The following is an 18405-nucleotide window of genomic DNA, read 5'->3' as shown; positions in this document are numbered from 1 at the left end:
ATATGTCTTTGCAATGGATGTCACAACCTCCCACTTTTTAAAAAGCTCGAATAGCTTTCCTTCCACACAGTCCAGATAGATGATATCAATTTAATTATTGGTTTATTTTTTGACTTTTTTTTTATTGTGGCGATTTTGTCTATTTAAAATGCATAACTCTGATTATTAAAGTGTGTTTATGTGCAATTTAACACAACAAAAGAAAATAACAACTGTGCCATCTTTCGGCCAACAAGTACATTCTGATTTTGATACAAGATACACTTGAATAGGTCATTAGTCACCTCTGTAATGAGAGCAGACGCCTTGTGATGGAGCATCTGTGGAAAACTGATGAGGCTAAAGACAATGTGAGGCAGAGTATGAGGTAATACAGCTTATCAAACAGGGAGTCGGGCCTTAAATATAATAATCATTAAATAGTGGAGCAGGCCTATTAAATACATCTGTAAGCAGCAGCAGCAGTGTGTGTGAGGAGCAGCCTGGTCCACAGTACAATACTGTTTACACTACAAATGCGGTTGAGTTACACCATGTACAGTAAAATGGGCTTGACTGCCAGTAACTCTAGTCACTTACCAACAAAAGCATCATTTCCTGAAAGCTCCTCCCCTCCTCCCACCCCTCTCCCCTCCCTTCCCCTGCTCTCTCACTTACTCTCCAACCACCTTTCTGTAGCTCTATGGAACTAGTTTTCAATTACTATGACTAAGCCCTGTGTGCTAATACCTGAGTGTCCTGTTGGAGCAGGAAGCCTATCGTAGCTGTGTATGTGTCGGACGAAGTATGTATGTGTAGCCCAGTGTCTGTAGCGTACCTGTGGCAAAGGCAGATGTGTGTGTGTGTCTCTTTGTGTGTGTGTGTGTGTGTCAGCCAGAGAGAAAGGGTGGAAGGACAAGTAAGAGTTCAGTGTTGGCTGGCAGCGCAGCGGCTGTGAAGTGAACGTTCAAACTTTTAAGCAATACATGGATGAGCCTGTAGAATTCAGGGGTTCAAGGTGAAGCAGGGACACGTATGTGTGTGTATGTTTAACCACCCCCTGCCCATCCTGCACACGGCAGCGGTTGGACCCATGTCGCTCATGCAGTTTTGGACTAAATTGTATTCACAGCTGGGACGACCGCTTCCCAAGGTACTGGTACATTTTGCTTCTTTTTGCCTTGTACATAAAGATAGATGTCGACTGGCTTTTTACCCTCTCTTTAATGTCTTTTGTCTGGGTGGCAAGTGCGATATTATATTCTAAACTTCATGGGAATATAAAAATACATATGTTGTTCTGAAACTACCTTTTATTTTGCTGAATATCTCACCAATCAGTAAGCTCTGAGGCTTTTGGTCACACCATGATCCTAATATTCTGTCAGAGTAAATAGTTCTGCTGTCTGGTTTTCAGTCGACTTTTAGATAATGCTCTTATTTTATAAACAGAACCACTTTTGTTCCTCTATTCATTACTTTTAACCCTACAGAACGTTGTAGGAACTTAGCAGAAAAATGTTATTGAACCACAGATTGTTGAACCAATTCACACAGAATAATTATTAATCTTTGGATTGATTCTCTGGATCTGATTTTGTATTAGTTGAGGTCAGTCTGTTAATCCAAGAGGTCACTGGGTTTACATGATCTGATAGTGACCTAGTAGTGTAGTTTATTACACCCTGAGAGCTTGTTTTTAAGCAATGTAAATAAAAGGCAGTCATTCCTTAATAGTTAATAGTTACTTACCATTGTGAGACCAATGCAGATTAAACTGGGAGTGAATCCAACCCCTGAATGACAAAATGTAGACATTTCTTTTGGAGGTACTAGAGAAAAGAATGGCTCACTTTTATAGAAATAGATTTTCAATTGACTATTTTTTCTAACTTTGGCCTGGGCAGGACATAATTATAGTGGAAACGTATTGTAAAAACTTCCTGGTATCACAATACACTGCTCAAACATGACTCGTGCAACTTTGCAGCTTACTGGAAATGAATAAATGATGGGGAGAGGAGGATGAGTGTGAGAGGGTGGGCAGAAATTCACTTTCCATGAAAGAAATCCATGCAATAACCTAAATATTTTAACATATTTATCAAACCACTTTAATGTCCAATATGATCTCAAAAAGAAATTGGTTTTATATTAGTTTACTGGTTGGATTAATGTAGATGATTATCAAAATCTTTGTTCTGGTCTGACAAACGCACAGTTGCTGATGACACACCAGAGTACATTAAAAGGAACGCACAGGGCTGTTCCCATTAAAGGTAATAGACGCTTATCAACAGTACAGTTTGCTAATTTTCACTTTGTTTTCCGGTACATTCGTTTAACAAATGCTAAAACAAACTACAAATACACATTAGTTTTCTCTCTACAATAGGTTTAAAATTGTTCAAGTTGGCTCATGAGGCTATAGTATATTGTATTTTTTCATAATGACCTTTGTTTAACATGTTGTTGCTATGAAGTTAACTTTAGGGATTGTAACGGGCATATTAAATCAGGCCTGATATTGCAAAAATACGACACATCGTTAATGGTACGAGTGTCTTTTCATCTGTTGGAAATTTTGTCAATGTCTAAAGGTCTCAATTACTGCCAGAAAATGCTAATCTTGTAGAAAATGAACATGTTTATATCTTGAATCTGGACTGTGTATAGTATTCTAGTTTGATTTTTTTTTAAAAAAAACTTGAGTTGAAAAGTTTATACCTAGAGCATGCATGTATGCTCGGAGTTAACCTCAAACAAAAACATGGTTATTTTTCAAATTGCATTTTTGATTCTTTTTGTCTTTTTTCAGGTTCCAAAATATTGTATCCAAAATTGTCTCATTTCGTGAATTTTGTATATCCTCCCACCGCTAGTTAAAGCTGTATGTCAAAAAAGAAAACATTCCGAGAGGTTCTCGTGTCCTAAACTATTGCCGTTTTATCTATGAATTGTACGTCAGATTTCTGTCAATTGTTAGATTGATGCTAAAGTATGACAAATAAAGAGTGTTGGCATTGATCTCCTGCGGGTAAAAATGTAAGGTGTATTTCATCTTTAATGTGCTAAACCTCCTAAATCAAGACTTTTTGGGCCTGTACTATGAAGATGGATTTCCTCGCCCGAGATTTATTTGGTGTGTGCTGTACTACGATGCTCGCTAACTGACTGGGCTAAATCATCGTGGTAAACGGAGTTTTTAAAAAACATTAATTTTTTAAATAAAAAAAAAAAATAATAAATTCTCTTTTTTTCCCCACCACAGTTTTTTCGGACTTTTTCTCGCAGTTATCGTTGCGCGATTTGAGCCAGCCCCTCTTTGTTTACATTTGTTTAGCCTTTTGAGTAGGCTATACGTGTGCCACAGGCATGTTTAATGTTTTATTCGCACTATGCTGAGATGCTAAGGGAAGAGTTTATTCATTATATATATATATATATATATATATATATATATATATATATATATATATATATATATATATATATATATATATATAATTTAAGCTACTGTGATGTTGCACTTTTGCTTAAACCTGGGTTAAAGCTTGAAAATGTCAGAGCTTCATATACTTTCTATTTTTGGATTGTTCTCTGCATTTTAACTCTTGAGGACAATCACAGCAATAAAGTTGCACATTTGACAATATATCTGATGTCTGCAGACATTTTTAAGTTTTAATTTTAAAATCGCCCAGCCCTGCCAGCTTGTAGTTCAGGCTTTTGAATCTTTGCCTGTTTTTGTTTTTGCCCCTCAAATGCTAGTGATGTATTGCAAAAATGGTGAATCACATTCAGTTTTTCCTTCGAGGTGTGAAGCAATCTCAGTACATACTGTTTGTGTCTTGTCTTTCCTGCTGGGTGTAAAACAACACTGTTAATCAGTTGCATTGGATCCTTGGCTCAAAACCAAGTCAGCACAACAGTTTACGGACTATGAGCCCATTATACATCCTAGTTTGATAGCAGTCTGCTGACCGTGTGCGTGAGACGAAGCAGCGTAAGGTTATTTAAAGTCATGGAAGCTAATAGAAATACATTTCAGGTCTTACAGCTACAAATGCAGGGTGGAGCCTATCGGGGCCCACACACACAGATATACACAGACAAGGACACACACTTGTTGCTGATTAAACTAACCATGCACACTTTTGGAGTGTGAGGGAAACCCGAAGGTTGCTATCTCTGGCACCACTGAGCAGCCTGCAAATAGATGTAAAATCTCATAAAACGTCTGGCATTAGCAGACACACAAACTATTTTAAGGACCCATGGATGCTGTGAAGTTTAATCATGGCAGTCAGTGCAACAACTCAACAATCTTAACAATGCTGGGAGCATTTAAAAATGGTGATGTTAATTAAACCCGTCAGTCAAGTATGACTGACGTGCAAAGTATAACCCCTTTTTATGCATCTACAAGACCAAACAGTTTTTATTTTTCACGCATGGACTTACGCTCGTTTCTGTTATGTGTATTCTCCCATCCAGACTTCTGACCTGCCAACTGTGCCTAAATACACCCTTTCTGTGTAAACTGTGTTGTGATGTCATGTGATTCATTTACAAAGGAGGCAGACTTTGCTATGATGTCATTTTTTTGGGCTGTCTGAAAATCATGGAACTTGGAGTTTTCATAACACTTGAAAAAGATAAAGCACACACTTTTTATTTTGAAAAGGCCTTATCCATTGAAGGGGACTGTGACAGGTTCAACTGATAAGATATGTGCATTTCATCAGGAAGAATGTACAGTGAGCTTTGTTGTGCAACCTGATGCCTGTGCTTTTGAGCGTAACCTTTATAATAAAATGTAATCTATTCAGTTTTATCCCGTCTTCAACTGGTACATTTGTAAACGGTGAACATATTATAAATGTAGATGGATAATCCGTTGGTGTACTTGTGCTGCCCTCCTCACAGATTCTCGTCTCAATTATTGTGTCCAGGTGTCTCCAATTGGAACGATCACATAACTGGCTGATCGATAATCATCAGTCAACCATTTGTGTTCATTTAACATCAATGAATGGATGCCGTGGAAAGAGAAGGAAAATGTTGTAGGTTTATAATATTGCTGATAAAATAAGTAAAGAAGAAAGAAAGAAAGTAAAATGTAAAAAACTTGTGACAGTTTGAATAGATTTGATTGCTTTCTGAAAGTCTATTATGCAGTATAAGTACGTACAACATACCTTTGTGTTAGACTTATTCTAGCCTCATAGGGGAAATGCCCTTATATTAATGGGAGAATACGCTTAGGACCAGGTTTGACAGGGAACGCCCATATTTTGGGTTTTTTTTTCCCAGCCATATCACGTATCATCGAATGAAGGCGCGCAGTGACAGACTTAATATTTTGGTCTCAGTTCAGCAGTTAGAAAATTCTTTGAACTTGTGAGGCAGTGCCCTAACACATTTTCCTGGCAAAGCTTGAGAAAAGCCTGTCTTGTCTTGACACACACATTACTGCTGTATTACTAAAGTCCTCTTATTTTCTGAAGCATGATTATGATGCTATAACTGGAGAGAAACAGACTGGTCCTCCGTGACATGAACAAAGGGTTCTGCAGCAGATGCATGATCTGGACATGATTAGGTCGCTCACAGGTACACACAGTGACTAAGAAAAAGACTTTGTCAAGCTCTTAAAGATGCAGGGTGTATTTAATAATATAGGTGTGAAAAAATTATTCAAATGGTTTATTGGAGTTAGCTTTAGCTCAATCATAAGCTGTGGACATTTTACACACTGACACAATTATTTGTATAAAACTGTTTGAGCAGTTAGTTGAGCTTTTAAGCTATTCTCTCAAAATGTCAACTCCTCAATGCCCATTTATGGATGACCTTTTTTTTGGTCAAAGCCCAAATGACAGCTGATGAAGCGTCGCTTCTTGGATGAGAACTCTAACAAATGTCTGTCAGCCGGCAGTTATTTATGCTGTATAGACAGATCGCTGTTAGGTATACTATAAAGAACTAAAACCAGTTCTTTTTTTGCCAGATATTTTCTTTGCCAGGTCCATCATGTGGTTATTAGTTTGGACACTGACCTGGAATCATTTCCTTTTCCTGAATGCTTGTCAATGCTGGAAGAGAACTAGGAGGCTTGTAGCAGCATGCTGTTCCTGATCTGCTTTAGACCACTTGGCATGACATTAAAGGATGCCTGTTGAGAGGTCGCTGGACTGTATGCTCTGCTTTATTTAGCCCGGAAACGCTGGTACAGAATGGGCCACAACGGACAAACTCTGGGCTGGACAAAAGCACCAATGTTCTCAGTGTTTCTCAAATTGAGAAACGAGAGAGAAAGTGGGAAATTAACAAATGAAAGCATTAAAAATATAGGGTTTTATGTTTATTTTTAGTTTATAAAAGATAGTCATAGTAATGGAATGGAAATGGTAATTATATTGATTAGAACATGAACTAAAACTAAAAGAGTCAGTCTTGGTCCAACACCCCATGAAAACTATAGAAATAATTTTATTCAGGAATCACTAATTACTAGGGGTGTGTATTGCCTGGCATTTGGCGATACGATTCGTATCCCGATACATAGGTCACGATACGATACAATATATCTCGATGTTAAAGTGTAAGGCGATTATTGCGATTTTTTTATATATATATATATATGACTCAAGAAACAACTAATCTGTAAATGTGTACACCTTCATGAGAACATTATGTATGAAATATATTTTATTGGCATATTTTACATTCTAAACATTGGCTTTAACATACCATGTGCCATCAACTTAAAATAACATACAATCTGCCTGTGGCTTTTAAACCAACTTTGACTTTAGTGCAACATGACTTTAATGCAACTTAACTGAGGTATATGCCTAGAACAACAAATAAATGGAGAAAGTTAATACTTTCTTTTTAGATTTTACTTAAAAAACACAGGCTGGTCAACATGCCCAGGTTTCAGCACTTCTTTGTGCAGTTACAATGTCTCCTGCAGTGGAAAAGACTTTTCTGGTTAAATAAAGGTTAAAAAAAAAAAATATATATATATATATATATATATATCATTATTTATTTATTTATTTATTTTTTGCATGCATTTAGAATTGATCCGAGAATCGTGCAACGTAATATCGTGATATATGCTGAATCAATTTTTTTTGCTATTTATTCTATTTGTTAAACATTGATATAATAACCAAACAAAAAAGGACTGTTAGTTGAATTTTTGCAAATTAGCTCCTAGATCTGTTACAAACAAACTACCAAGGATTCAGAGTTGTGTCCTAAGTCTGTGACAAGGTCAGGGAAAAGGCTGAGACTGACACTTTGAAAATTACCACCTAACGGATATGTCAGACGACGTGCAGACTGCTTTGCAAAATGCAATCCAGACGCCAAAGGAGACACCGGTGTCTCCTTTGCAGCCAAACAGGCACACACACGCCACCCATCAATCACGTTCAGCTGACAACATGAGCAAGGTCAAATGCTGAACTCAGAGGGGAGAACCTGACGTAGGGGTTGCCTCAGTCAGCTGGGTGGTTTAATAACTCACTGTCTCGCAGTCCCACCCCCATAGAAACACATAGGATTACACTATATCCACCTTTATCTCATTTATCACTGTCCACTTAACAGAACATTTGCATTGTCAGAAAACTGTCAGCTTTGAGACACATACTTATCTCACACTCATGACTCTGTTTACGTTCATGTTTTTAGTACCAGCAATTTAAAGCAGTGGTTCTTTTACATTACAAACTTTTTTGCTCAAGTACCCCCTTTCTCTTATTTCTGAATGCACGTACCCCCTTATGTCCGACTACAACATTTTTCTCAGAATTCTATGAAAAAAACAAATATAGAGCACAATGATGAATGAGTGAGAACACACATTTTAAGGAATCTAATTTTGTAAATAAGTGGAATAAAACAGTATTTAGTGGCTCCTGAATAGATGTATTTCTTTAGTTTTTATGATTTTCAGTTATCTTCTACCTGGTGTGGGACCAAGACTGAGTCTTCTATTTTCAGTTCTAATCAAGATCATTTCTATCATCATTTTGTGTGTTTTTGGTGTCATTTTGTGTGTTTTTGTTGTCGTTTTTATGTGTTGTTGGTTTTGTTTTAAGTATTTTCTCTGTGTGTGTTTTTTGTGTTGTTTGGTTGTTTTTTATGCCATTATGTATGTTATTTTTGTGTATTCTGTGGTGATCTTGTGTATTTTTTTCTCATTTAGTATCTTTGTTGTTGTTTTGTGTATTGCTGGTAATGGTAAGTATTTTTTCTCTCTCAGTGTGTGTGTTTTCTGGGGTCATTTTGTGCATTTTGTTGTTTGTTTTATATTATTCAGTGTATTTTTCTCTTATTTTGTGTGTTTTGTTGTTGTTTTTGTGTGTTGTTGGTATTGTTTGAATTATTCTCTCACAGTGTGTTTTTTGTGTCGTTTGGTTGTTTCTAATGTCATTTTGTATGTTATTTTTCTGTATTCTGTGGCGATCTTGTGTGTTTTTCTGTCATTTAGTGTCTTTGTTGTCGTTTTGTGTGTTGCTGGTGATAGTATTTTTCTCTCTTAGTGCGTGTGTTTTGGGGTCATTTTGAGTATTTTTTGTGTCTGTTTTTTTGTTTTTCATATATTTTTCTCTTATTTTGTGTGTTTTTTTTCTTGTCCTTTTGTGAGTTGCTGGTAATATTTTGTACGATTATCATTTTTAACTAAAAATAAACATTTTAAAAACCTATATTTTCAATGCTTTCATTTGGTAATTTCCCCCCCCCCCTCGCAAGTACCCAATGTAGTGCCATTGCGTACCCCCATTTGAGAACACTGACTTAAACAAAGATATGCAAGTCTCCCACTTGCTTTTTCCCCTTTTTTCCCATTTTTGCACATTTAATTTTCTCTCTATTAGGTAGATACTTGGATTAAAACATAATGAGAGAATAAAGCCTTAATGTTGTCAAGGATTCTGTTTCAATAACAGCCACAAGGAATGACTTAAAGATGACAGAAGTGGCTTTGAGGTGGTGGGGTCGTTCACAGTGTGTGTTTGTGTAGAGAGGTGGGTGTGTGTGATGTCAGGGCAAGGCAAGGATGACTGGACTCCTCTGCCTCAGAGAAGTAGCCAAGTTAGAAGTGTGTAGGTGGGGAATGTCCTGTCCTCAGGCTAGCTGAGGCCTGTCTGTTGTGGTTCTGAATAAAAGTTGTTCAGATTTATGAAAAATAAAACCAGCAGTGTATAAAGGTGAAAATACAACGTAGGTTTTCAGGAATGTTCAGTCTAAAGGTCATTGAAAAGCAACTGCTTAATTTAAATGTTAAATTAAAACCTTCAACATACTAAATGGCATCTATAGATATCTGTTAAGGAGTCATTTCTCATTGAATTTTAATTAATATCTATATTTTACAACGTTACCGATTCATTTCTCACACTTTCAATAATAATTGTAATATAACTTATAATATACAGTGCAATTCTGAAAAGTTCTAGGAATAGTAATGCCCTTTAGTGTCTTTAAATCATATTAAACCATCCACTAATATTATTTTTATGATGAAGGTATGTTTATATTGTATAAAATCATGATGAAAAACATTTCCGTTCCTCACTTCTACACAGCATCTGTTAATGCCACATGAACAACATGTTGTGTGGTGTTAACAATGTGGTTTGCAGTGGCGCACAGAAAGGTAGGAAATACTGCTGTAATGTAGACTCATTCCGTCACAGTGTGTACACGTGAATTTAGGAGGAAAATGAACTGAAAGAGGAACATGACATTAAGAGAGAGGATTGACGGATCAATGGAAACTTCTAACTTTCTATATATCCAGTACACATTTGTGTTTTGTATTAAAGCCTCTGTCAGCGTTGCTCTGTTTTCTTTTCTTTTTGTTTGGATCTCCATTAGCTTTGGCTAGAGCCATTGCTCCAATACACCCAATACAATTGTCTCGTTAGTGCAGTATACAGTTACATATCACACAACAAAGCAGCACAAACAACAACTAAAACACATTACAAAACAAAAACAGTATTCATACAGTCAGACCTACTGTAGTTCCACTTAACAACATGTGGCTTTTAACTTAAGATGTTTGATTATTTTAGCAATAGACATTTACAATATATTCATATACATTTAGTTATTTATTATTAATATACATATACATTTATAGATCACATCAAACTTACCCTTATTCATTGTATTCAGTAGCTTTGATTATACACCATTAGACACCCAGTAGAGCTGTTTTGTTAATACATTTTCTAAAATCAAGTTTGTTATTTTCTTGAATAACTTGTCCTGAAAGACTATTCCATGTCACACTAGCGCTATATATCACAGTCCTTTTCATTTTATTTGTCTTTGCTTTAGGTAGAGCTGTGGTTCCCAAACAGGGATACATGTACCCCTAGTGCTACAGGAGCACATTGCAGCTCCTGACTGCTGCTCTATTTATATTCTAGTTTCCAATGTTGTCACGCTGTTTTTAATTTATTTTCACGTACCCCCATGACAGTTTGCATACCCCTCGGGGTACCCGTACCCCACTTTGGGAACCTACTAGGGCTGGGCGTTATGGACCAAAACTAATATCTCCAAATTTTTTCTCTAAATGTCGATATACGATATAAATCTTAATGTTAAACTCAAAGTCTGACCAGAAAGACAATTCTTGGTAAATTTTGCTGATGTAAAATGCCACACAGACACATTTATTAACAAACAGCTGATCAATATGTTCCACTTTAGTCTGTTTCTTCTTTAAAGGACAGCACGAGTGAGTGAGTTCTGTAGTGTGGCTTCAGTTGTTTAGATGAAGATCTGGGTTAGGACGCACTGTGATCATCAAACTGAGCTTTATTTCTAATTCATACTTTCTGAGGTATAGCTTCTCGTAATGGAAACATATGGCAGTATTTTGAAGGAAAAACACCCCTAAAAAAGAGAACAATTAGAACATTTGTTCAATTTTTTTTTAAAGTTCTGCACCTTCATGTCTTCCTGTGATGTTCTCTGTGGCTGGGTGGATTCTAGTACGGTAGTACTGGAGAGATAGAGTATTACAAAGAATTGATTAATGTATGGCGAGCACAGGATGGATTTAGAGAGAACGGCAAAAAGGGCGAAGATTTCAAACTAGTGGAAGTACAAAAGTAAGTTGACTTTTCATGAAATATTTAAAAAAAATTTAAAGTCTAGGCCCTTTTCAGGGCAACCACTGACCAAGTGTGATATTTAGAACATTTTAGAGGTTAAAACTCATCAAAACGAATGTGTGACATTTATGAGGATAAATCCCAGCACTCCCCCCCAGGAAAAACCTCCCCTTGGAATGAATAATTTCCTCGTCATTTAAAAGTTTTTCAAATTCAATGATCTTAATGATGATATGAGTTGTATAATAGCAAATAGCTGTTTTTTTCCTTGTAAAACAATTTACTCTGCTCACTTTAAACATGTGAAATTTATGAATCTATCAAGATTTTTATTTTTCAGCACATAAAATATTTCCTTTTAGAAGCATAATTATTCCTTTGATATAAAATCAAAATAAAAAAGCTAAATAATGTAATAATTCGAGGTGCAAAAAAGCGAGAGAGACAGGATTAGTAGTTTTGTGGTTGTGAGGCTTTGTGCTATGGCGGGAGCCAGATTACCATCCGAGCAGTTGGAATTCAGGCCTTATCTCTGCTTGGCAGGACCCTCTCCCAGGAGCTGCAGAAGAACTAGCCCAGGGTCTTCTTCTGCTGGGGGGCCCAAACACTGCAGCCTCTGTTCCGCTCTGCTTAACAACTCCATTAGCATGACACCAACGTTGGACCTGCCTTAGTTCACAGCACCTATCAAGCTGCTGCTGCTGTTCCAAATGTATTTCTCTGTGTCAGGTTGACTGTTGTAACATTAGCATTAGCACAGTGCACGCTGTTACACAAGGCAGAAAAGCTAATTGTTACACCATGATGAAACGCAGAGCAATGACTACTGGGGATACATTTTAAGCAGAGAACAAAGCGATGTGAAGCAGGGCTAACCATGGCTTTGCATTAATACTAGGCTATGATAGCATGGAAAATAATTAGGATGTGAAGAAGGTTATGGATATTTCCATGTGAAAATATCATTTAAATTGCCTTTTATTTCCAGTTTTCAGTTACAATTACATTTTACGATTACAGTGACCTGCATTTTTTTCAATTACAATTAAGTTTCATTTATTTTTTTAACCTCAGAAAATCAATTACAATTATGTTCTCAAATACTGAAGTTCAATTACAATTAATCACAATTACTGTGCCTGAAATGAATAACCTAATAAAACTTAACCACTGTGTTAGCTTTCTGTAAGCATCTCTTATGATAACTGGTCCTAAATCAGCTGTAAAATACACTAAGAAACAATATCTATCATCTGATTTCTATACTATCTATTGGTTACCTTGGTAGGATTCCTAATCAATGGAAATATAATATTTTTAGTGCGGTCGTCTGAGCCTTTTTTGTGTCAGTATACCCCTCGATTTATATATATTTTTACATGGTAAAATGTGGGAAAGCTTAATAATTGTTCACTACATATGTGTGGAACTGTACATGGAACTGTAAGATGGTTTCCCAGTTTTGCATCCAATTATATTTTATTTTTTTTATAGAATTTTCATGGCAATTACAAAGTCAATTATCTGACCTCAATTACAATTTTAATTACACCACTGACAGATTTTTTTTTAAATTACAATTAAAATTACACCATATTTGCAATTTTTTTCATTTACGCGGTTACAATTATAATTGACCCCAACCCTGGTGTTAAACCATGATGCGTACGTTCCTGCTTCAATTGGAACAATGCCTCAGGTAACACCGTGTCTCTTTTCTTAGTGTTGTCGTTTCCACTTTAATCCTTTGTCAGAATACTGAGACAGAGGAAGCAGAGGAAGACATGAAGGCACAAAAGATGAGTTAGAAAGGCTCACTGCTAAAAGAGAAAACAAACGTAAAAAAAAAAGAAAGAAAGAGAATGGGAGGTAAAAAGACAAAGTGTCATATGTCTGTTTTATTACATAGGAAATATATACGGTAGCTACACCCATTTATTTGCAAAAATACTAGTCATTCCTCTTTGCTGCAGCACATTTGAAGTGCCTCTTTGCCAAGCTCATGCCTGATCTTGTCCTCAGGAAGCACACATGCATACACACACACACATAGGAAAAGGAAAGAGAGAAGCAGGGTGAGCCAGAGTTAAAGAGAAACTCTAATCATAGAGCCCCCAGCAAACAGTGATAAGCTCTGTGCTGCTGCACTCTTCCCAGGAGACAAACTTTCACCTGCTGTACTCTGCCACTCGTTTTGTTTCACTTACGTCCCATGCTTGTGTTTGCTCCGCACGCAGAGCGGAGACACTTTTTTTGTTTGTCTGCTGTTTGCCAATCCTCCTTGTGCTCCATTCCTACACGGTGCAGTCATGTTTGGTGTCCACATCTCATGCTTGCATGCCTGGGAAACATTTTCAGCTCAACTAGGAGTAATTGCTAACAGGCAGAAGTCAGAGCAGCTTCCCAGCTTTGGTTAATGGCACTATTTTTGCTTAACGTTAGGTAACTTCACAAGTCATTGGGTTTTTTTCCTAGAAAGAGTTTGTGGCCATCATGTTGTGTTGTCTTTTAGAAAATAGTGTTTCTCTCAAAAACTGTTTACCTCCTTTATGAAAACATTTAACATATGCTCAATATGTGTAACGTATTAAATAAATGCTCTCTCTATAAAAAGGTATAAAGGTTCAACAGTTTCCCCGAAAAAATGTTTAACCCTGTTTGTCTGATGTTTTGACATCCCCCCTGCTTTAACACACCTGATTATAATGAACAGCTTGTTATTCAGCTTTGAGCTAAGCTGGATAATTACACCAACATCAGGTTCAGGTGTGTTTGCGCTGCTGTAATTTCATTCACATATTAATCAAAAGTCACTTGACGTTCAGAATCCATTCTGAAATTAAATGGACTTCATTAGAAATGGATCTTTAGTCTAGGGATTCTCAACTGGTCTCACCCTGGGACCCACATTTTGCCACGGTCATTAAATTGCGACCGTGGCAAAATGTGGGTCTCAGGGTACAATTAAACTTTAACACAATCGTCAAAGGTTTTGACAAACTTGTAGCTAGTTCATATTTGTATTTGTATCTAAAGGTGCAGTCCGCAATGTATGAAACAAAGCTAGCATGACTTGAGCTATTATAACCTCTTTTAAGCTCCGCCCCTTCCTCCCTCATCCCATATGCTCCCATCAGGGTTGAATCAAAAGCCATGCCCCCACAAGCTTGAACTGCATCTGATTTGAAATTTTTTTTAGCTTACACACTTCTAAATCTGATGTCAAATTTCTTAAAAATCTGTTCACAAAGATAATAACTGTTTAACTTTGGGTATTTATAGTACAGAACATGTAATGTTACAAGTTTATACTGTAAATATATTTATAGAACAAAGCAAAACTGAGGCCCTGCCTTTCTTGTTCCAAAAAGCTCAGCAGTAATAACTCAATGTAAGGTAGTCTCCAAAGTAACTTTGATCATTTGTTGCATGAGCTGGAATGTACCAGTACATCTGACCTCATATTCCTCCCCTGGTTATCTGGCAGCTGAGTGACATAAGAGTCAATATTTACACATTGTTCACAGAGTACATCGTTTCTTAAGCTCATAGAAAGGATTAAAGTAGAACATAGAAGTGTGTGAATCCCTCCATGTGACCCGGATGCTGTAGATTCATACTATTGCGTACAAGGGCATCCAGATTCCCTCCTCTCCCCTCCTTCCCTATTAGATCGTTTTAATCTCTGACTTCCTGCTACCTTATCCCAGAACCCCTATCACCCACATCCATGATTGTAAGTCCCAGGAGTCCCAGTGCTGCCTGTGAGAGGCTAGTTAAAGAACACAGCATGGTCAAAGTTTGGAAAAGATATGAATAGAGGGGCGGCTGGAAGGCAGCCACAGCTGAAATGACACGCTGCACACGAGCTGTTTCATCGTGTCTGCTCCTCGCTTTCCGTTTTACAGACTCACTCCAATGTGTTGCATGAGATGAGGTTTTATTTAGGCTACTAGTGTTGCATTATGTAATAAAGTGAGTTTACATTTTAGATGTGACAAGTCAAAAGCTACCATGTTTGTGCTGAAACTCACAACATATTTTTTTTGTGTGTATTTCTCCAGGACTTGTCCTGCATTGATAACCTCTCCACAAACTCCCTGTTCTCCTCTCCGGCCGACTCACTATCAGAGTACGCAGATGCCCAGTCTTTCATCACCACAGACAGTCTGGACCCAGTGCCCACCCTCTGGGACGTCAACACCAGTACTAACACCACACCAGCACAGAGCAACTTAGAGGTCAGTGAAAAGCACCCACTGGTCTCATGACACACATACCTAGTGTTTGTGTTCTTCAAATATGTATTTATTATTATTTTTATACATGTTTTTAAATTGACTGTTTCATGCATTGTTTGAGTTTACTCAACCTGATTGCGCACCAGGGTGTTGGCATTTAATTATAATAATCATTGCGACTGCTTTTGATTCTGCAGGGGATCTTTGAAGCCATTAGTCAAATAATGATTGGTTGACACATGCTACAAAAGCGACAAGCCTTGACTTGTGATACTCTCAGGTGTCACAGCAGACCTCTTTTCAACTCTCTGTTGTCTTAAATGGATGGAGATAAAGATAAATGCAGCTTAGTACCACGTCTCCAATGCACATCTCTTGCTCGCTGTGTTTTAAGCCTGACTCCAGTGACATGTCCTTAATTATATTTTAGGAACGATCATACCACATGTATTCATTTATTTTTCCTCCTTCCTGAAAGCTTTTTAAATTTTCCGTTTTATTCTGCCGTCATTTCATCCATTATGTGTCTCAGACATGTAACGTCATCTGGCTTTTGTTTGTTGTGATTACTGGCTTTTCACCACCAGATAGTAAATTGCTTTTTGGTCTGTACACACATACACACACACATACACAGGGATAACTTGTTTTGTTTCCATCCTTCACTATGTTTTCTTAATAGTTTATTTCCTCATTTCTTTTTTTGTTTCATTGACAGCTTAATGGCACCAGCAGGTTTCAAGGCTTGGCCAGTTTGGAAGATATAACTGCTATTATCAGCACCCCACCTTTAGGGGGATTCCAGGTAGATGCCACACCAACCCTTCCAGTCTAACTTTTAAGCCGATCCAAAGCTTAATGTCACGACTTTCCATCTGCATTTGTTACTAATTCACTGATTGAATTCTTCCTCTCTCACATCTGATCTGTGTTTGTTCATAGCACGAGAAAACTCCTAGATTAGATTTAATCAATTCAAACTTCATTGATATTGAACTTGTTAATATAACGACTTGCATCACAAAGGTCATGTAAGGTTTAGATGAATAAATATCACGTGCTTATGAATGGGGTGTACAGATGGAGAAGTAAATGTGCACTCTGCAGTGTACAATTTAAAAAGTCTATTTTAACTTAGATAAAGGTTCGACTGCTTTTACGTCATTTAGAATTTTTGCAATGTGCGTTTGACAAAAAATATTCAACCTCCATAATAATTTTAACCTTGTAAGGTGTAAAGCATTCCAAAAATGTAAGGAAAAAAAATGTCAAGCTTCAGCTAGTTTTTTCTAAAATAATTTCATAATAAAATGTTAAAAACAGATTAAATCGATATATTGATACATTCCTAAACGTAGAAAAAAATACGAGATGCCAATGACAACTATCACTTGAGATCACATGAAGAAATGGCTTTGGGTCCCACGCTGTCTGACATTGGTCTCTATGGTAAAGGGGTTCTTGAGTTGCCTTTCACAAGCCTCACCGAAGAGAACTAAAGTGAGACTCCAGATTACCCTGGAGGACTCAAGAGACCAGACTATCAGCAATGCTGCACCTCTCCTGTTAACCGGATGGAAATGGAAACCATCAGATGCCATGCAACATGCCATGTCAGCCCCGAGGCATAACGACATTGTGGGGCATGTCCAACTGGGAAGAGGAGGCTTTGGCCTTACAACAAGTAAACCAACCTGGCGTAAGCTCTCAGCCTCAGAGAGGAGAAAAATGGTGGTCAAGGAGGTGCAACGTCTGGAGGAAGCTGAAAGAAATGCAAAGGCTGTCTCTCTTGCCAAGCAGGGTCAATGGATGATGGGAAGCCCTAGAGAGGAGAAAGCTCAGATGGAAGTAGCTGTGGGAAATGGAAGCAAGTAAAATCAGCTTCATTATCAGAGCCATGTATGATGTGCTCCCATCTCAAACTAACCTCCATCAATGGTATGGCGAGGACCCAACCTGTCCTCTCTACCCAGCTCCAGTATCTCTCAAACACATCTTTACCGGATGTAAGGCAAGCCTCACACACCTGGAGGCACAACGGCGTCCTTAAGAGTCTGGCAGCAGCAGTTGAGAACAAGAGGATTACTAATAACTCCTTGCCCCTGAAATCCCCAGAAACCAAATCCTTCACACCAACATCATTCATCCAAGAAGGACAGGAAAGATTCAGCCATCCGCCTACCAAATCAGAAGCTGGACAGCTAGCCATGACCCGGGATCGAAAGATACTGGTCGATATTGGCCAGCAAATGATCTTTCCACCTAAGAAAGCGACCGTCACCCTCAGACCAGACTTGGTACTCTGGTCCCCCTCATTGAAGAATGTTTGCCTCATGGAGCTTACAGTCCCATGGGAGAATTCAGCAGAAGAGTCCTATTAGCACAAGAAATTGTGCTACAGAAAACTGGCAGCAGGCGCTCAACGACATGGATGGAACGCAAAAGTCTATCCAGTTGAAGTGGTATGCAGAGGTTTCATGGGTTCCTCCACCATTAGGCTGCTGAAAGCCCTTGGGATACATGGCCAGGCTCTGATTGCCTCTGATGTGACCAAAAGAAGCAACCAGTGGTTATGGATCAAATGGAAGGATCTTGGCTGGGCTGCATGCTCCCATGGTCAGCTTTAGGCTTGACTCAGGGAAGAGGACACCCCGTGCCTTGCATAGTCCCTTGGGCTGTACCAATGAAACGACCAGGTTTCTCATGATTGGGAAGGGGACAGGTGTGCACCTGTGGCTGGGAAAAAAATATAAATAAAATGTATTAATATTATTAGTATTACTTCTAATGAAGCAACCAGTCAAATCAGTCGATTGAAGCAAAGCGACGGGAACAAAACCAAAGTTCGCAGAGCATCAGTACACTGGTCACTGAAGAGGTTGGTACAACCGCAGAAATGCCGGTGAAGGACTCTCCTCAGCCACAGAGAACATAAAAGGAAGAGATAATGAGCAGACACTTCCAAGGGAAGAAAAGATCAAAGGGCAGTGTTAAAAGTAATAGCGTTGAAAAGGCCGAAACACCTCGAT

At 37.9% G+C, this 18405-nt stretch overlaps 1 protein-coding gene across 8 annotated transcripts in view; it reads left to right on the top strand.

The window, feature by feature from the left end:
• sbno2b (strawberry notch homolog 2b) overlaps positions 1 to 18405 on the top strand; it is a 92688-nt gene that overhangs the window by 49153 nt on the left and 25130 nt on the right. For 6 of the 8 annotated variants that reach the window (XM_028443966.1, XM_028443964.1, XM_028443963.1 and 3 more), the window contains 2 exons: positions 15200 to 15376; positions 16095 to 16181. In XM_028443966.1, the coding sequence (XP_028299767.1) occupies positions 15200 to 15376; positions 16095 to 16181 (264 nt within the window). Of the gene's footprint in view, positions 1 to 702; positions 1133 to 15199; positions 15377 to 16094; positions 16182 to 18405 lie in introns of those variants that run through there. The other 2 variants (XM_028443967.1, XM_028443965.1) reach the window with 2 other exon arrangements.

Source organism: Gouania willdenowi, chromosome 4 (genome assembly GCF_900634775.1).
Source record: "Gouania willdenowi chromosome 4, fGouWil2.1, whole genome shotgun sequence".
NCBI lineage: Eukaryota > Metazoa > Chordata > Actinopteri > Blenniiformes > Gobiesocidae > Gouania > Gouania willdenowi.
Note: the sequence above shows the minus strand (reverse complement) of the source record. Positions and strands in the feature narration are given on the sequence as shown.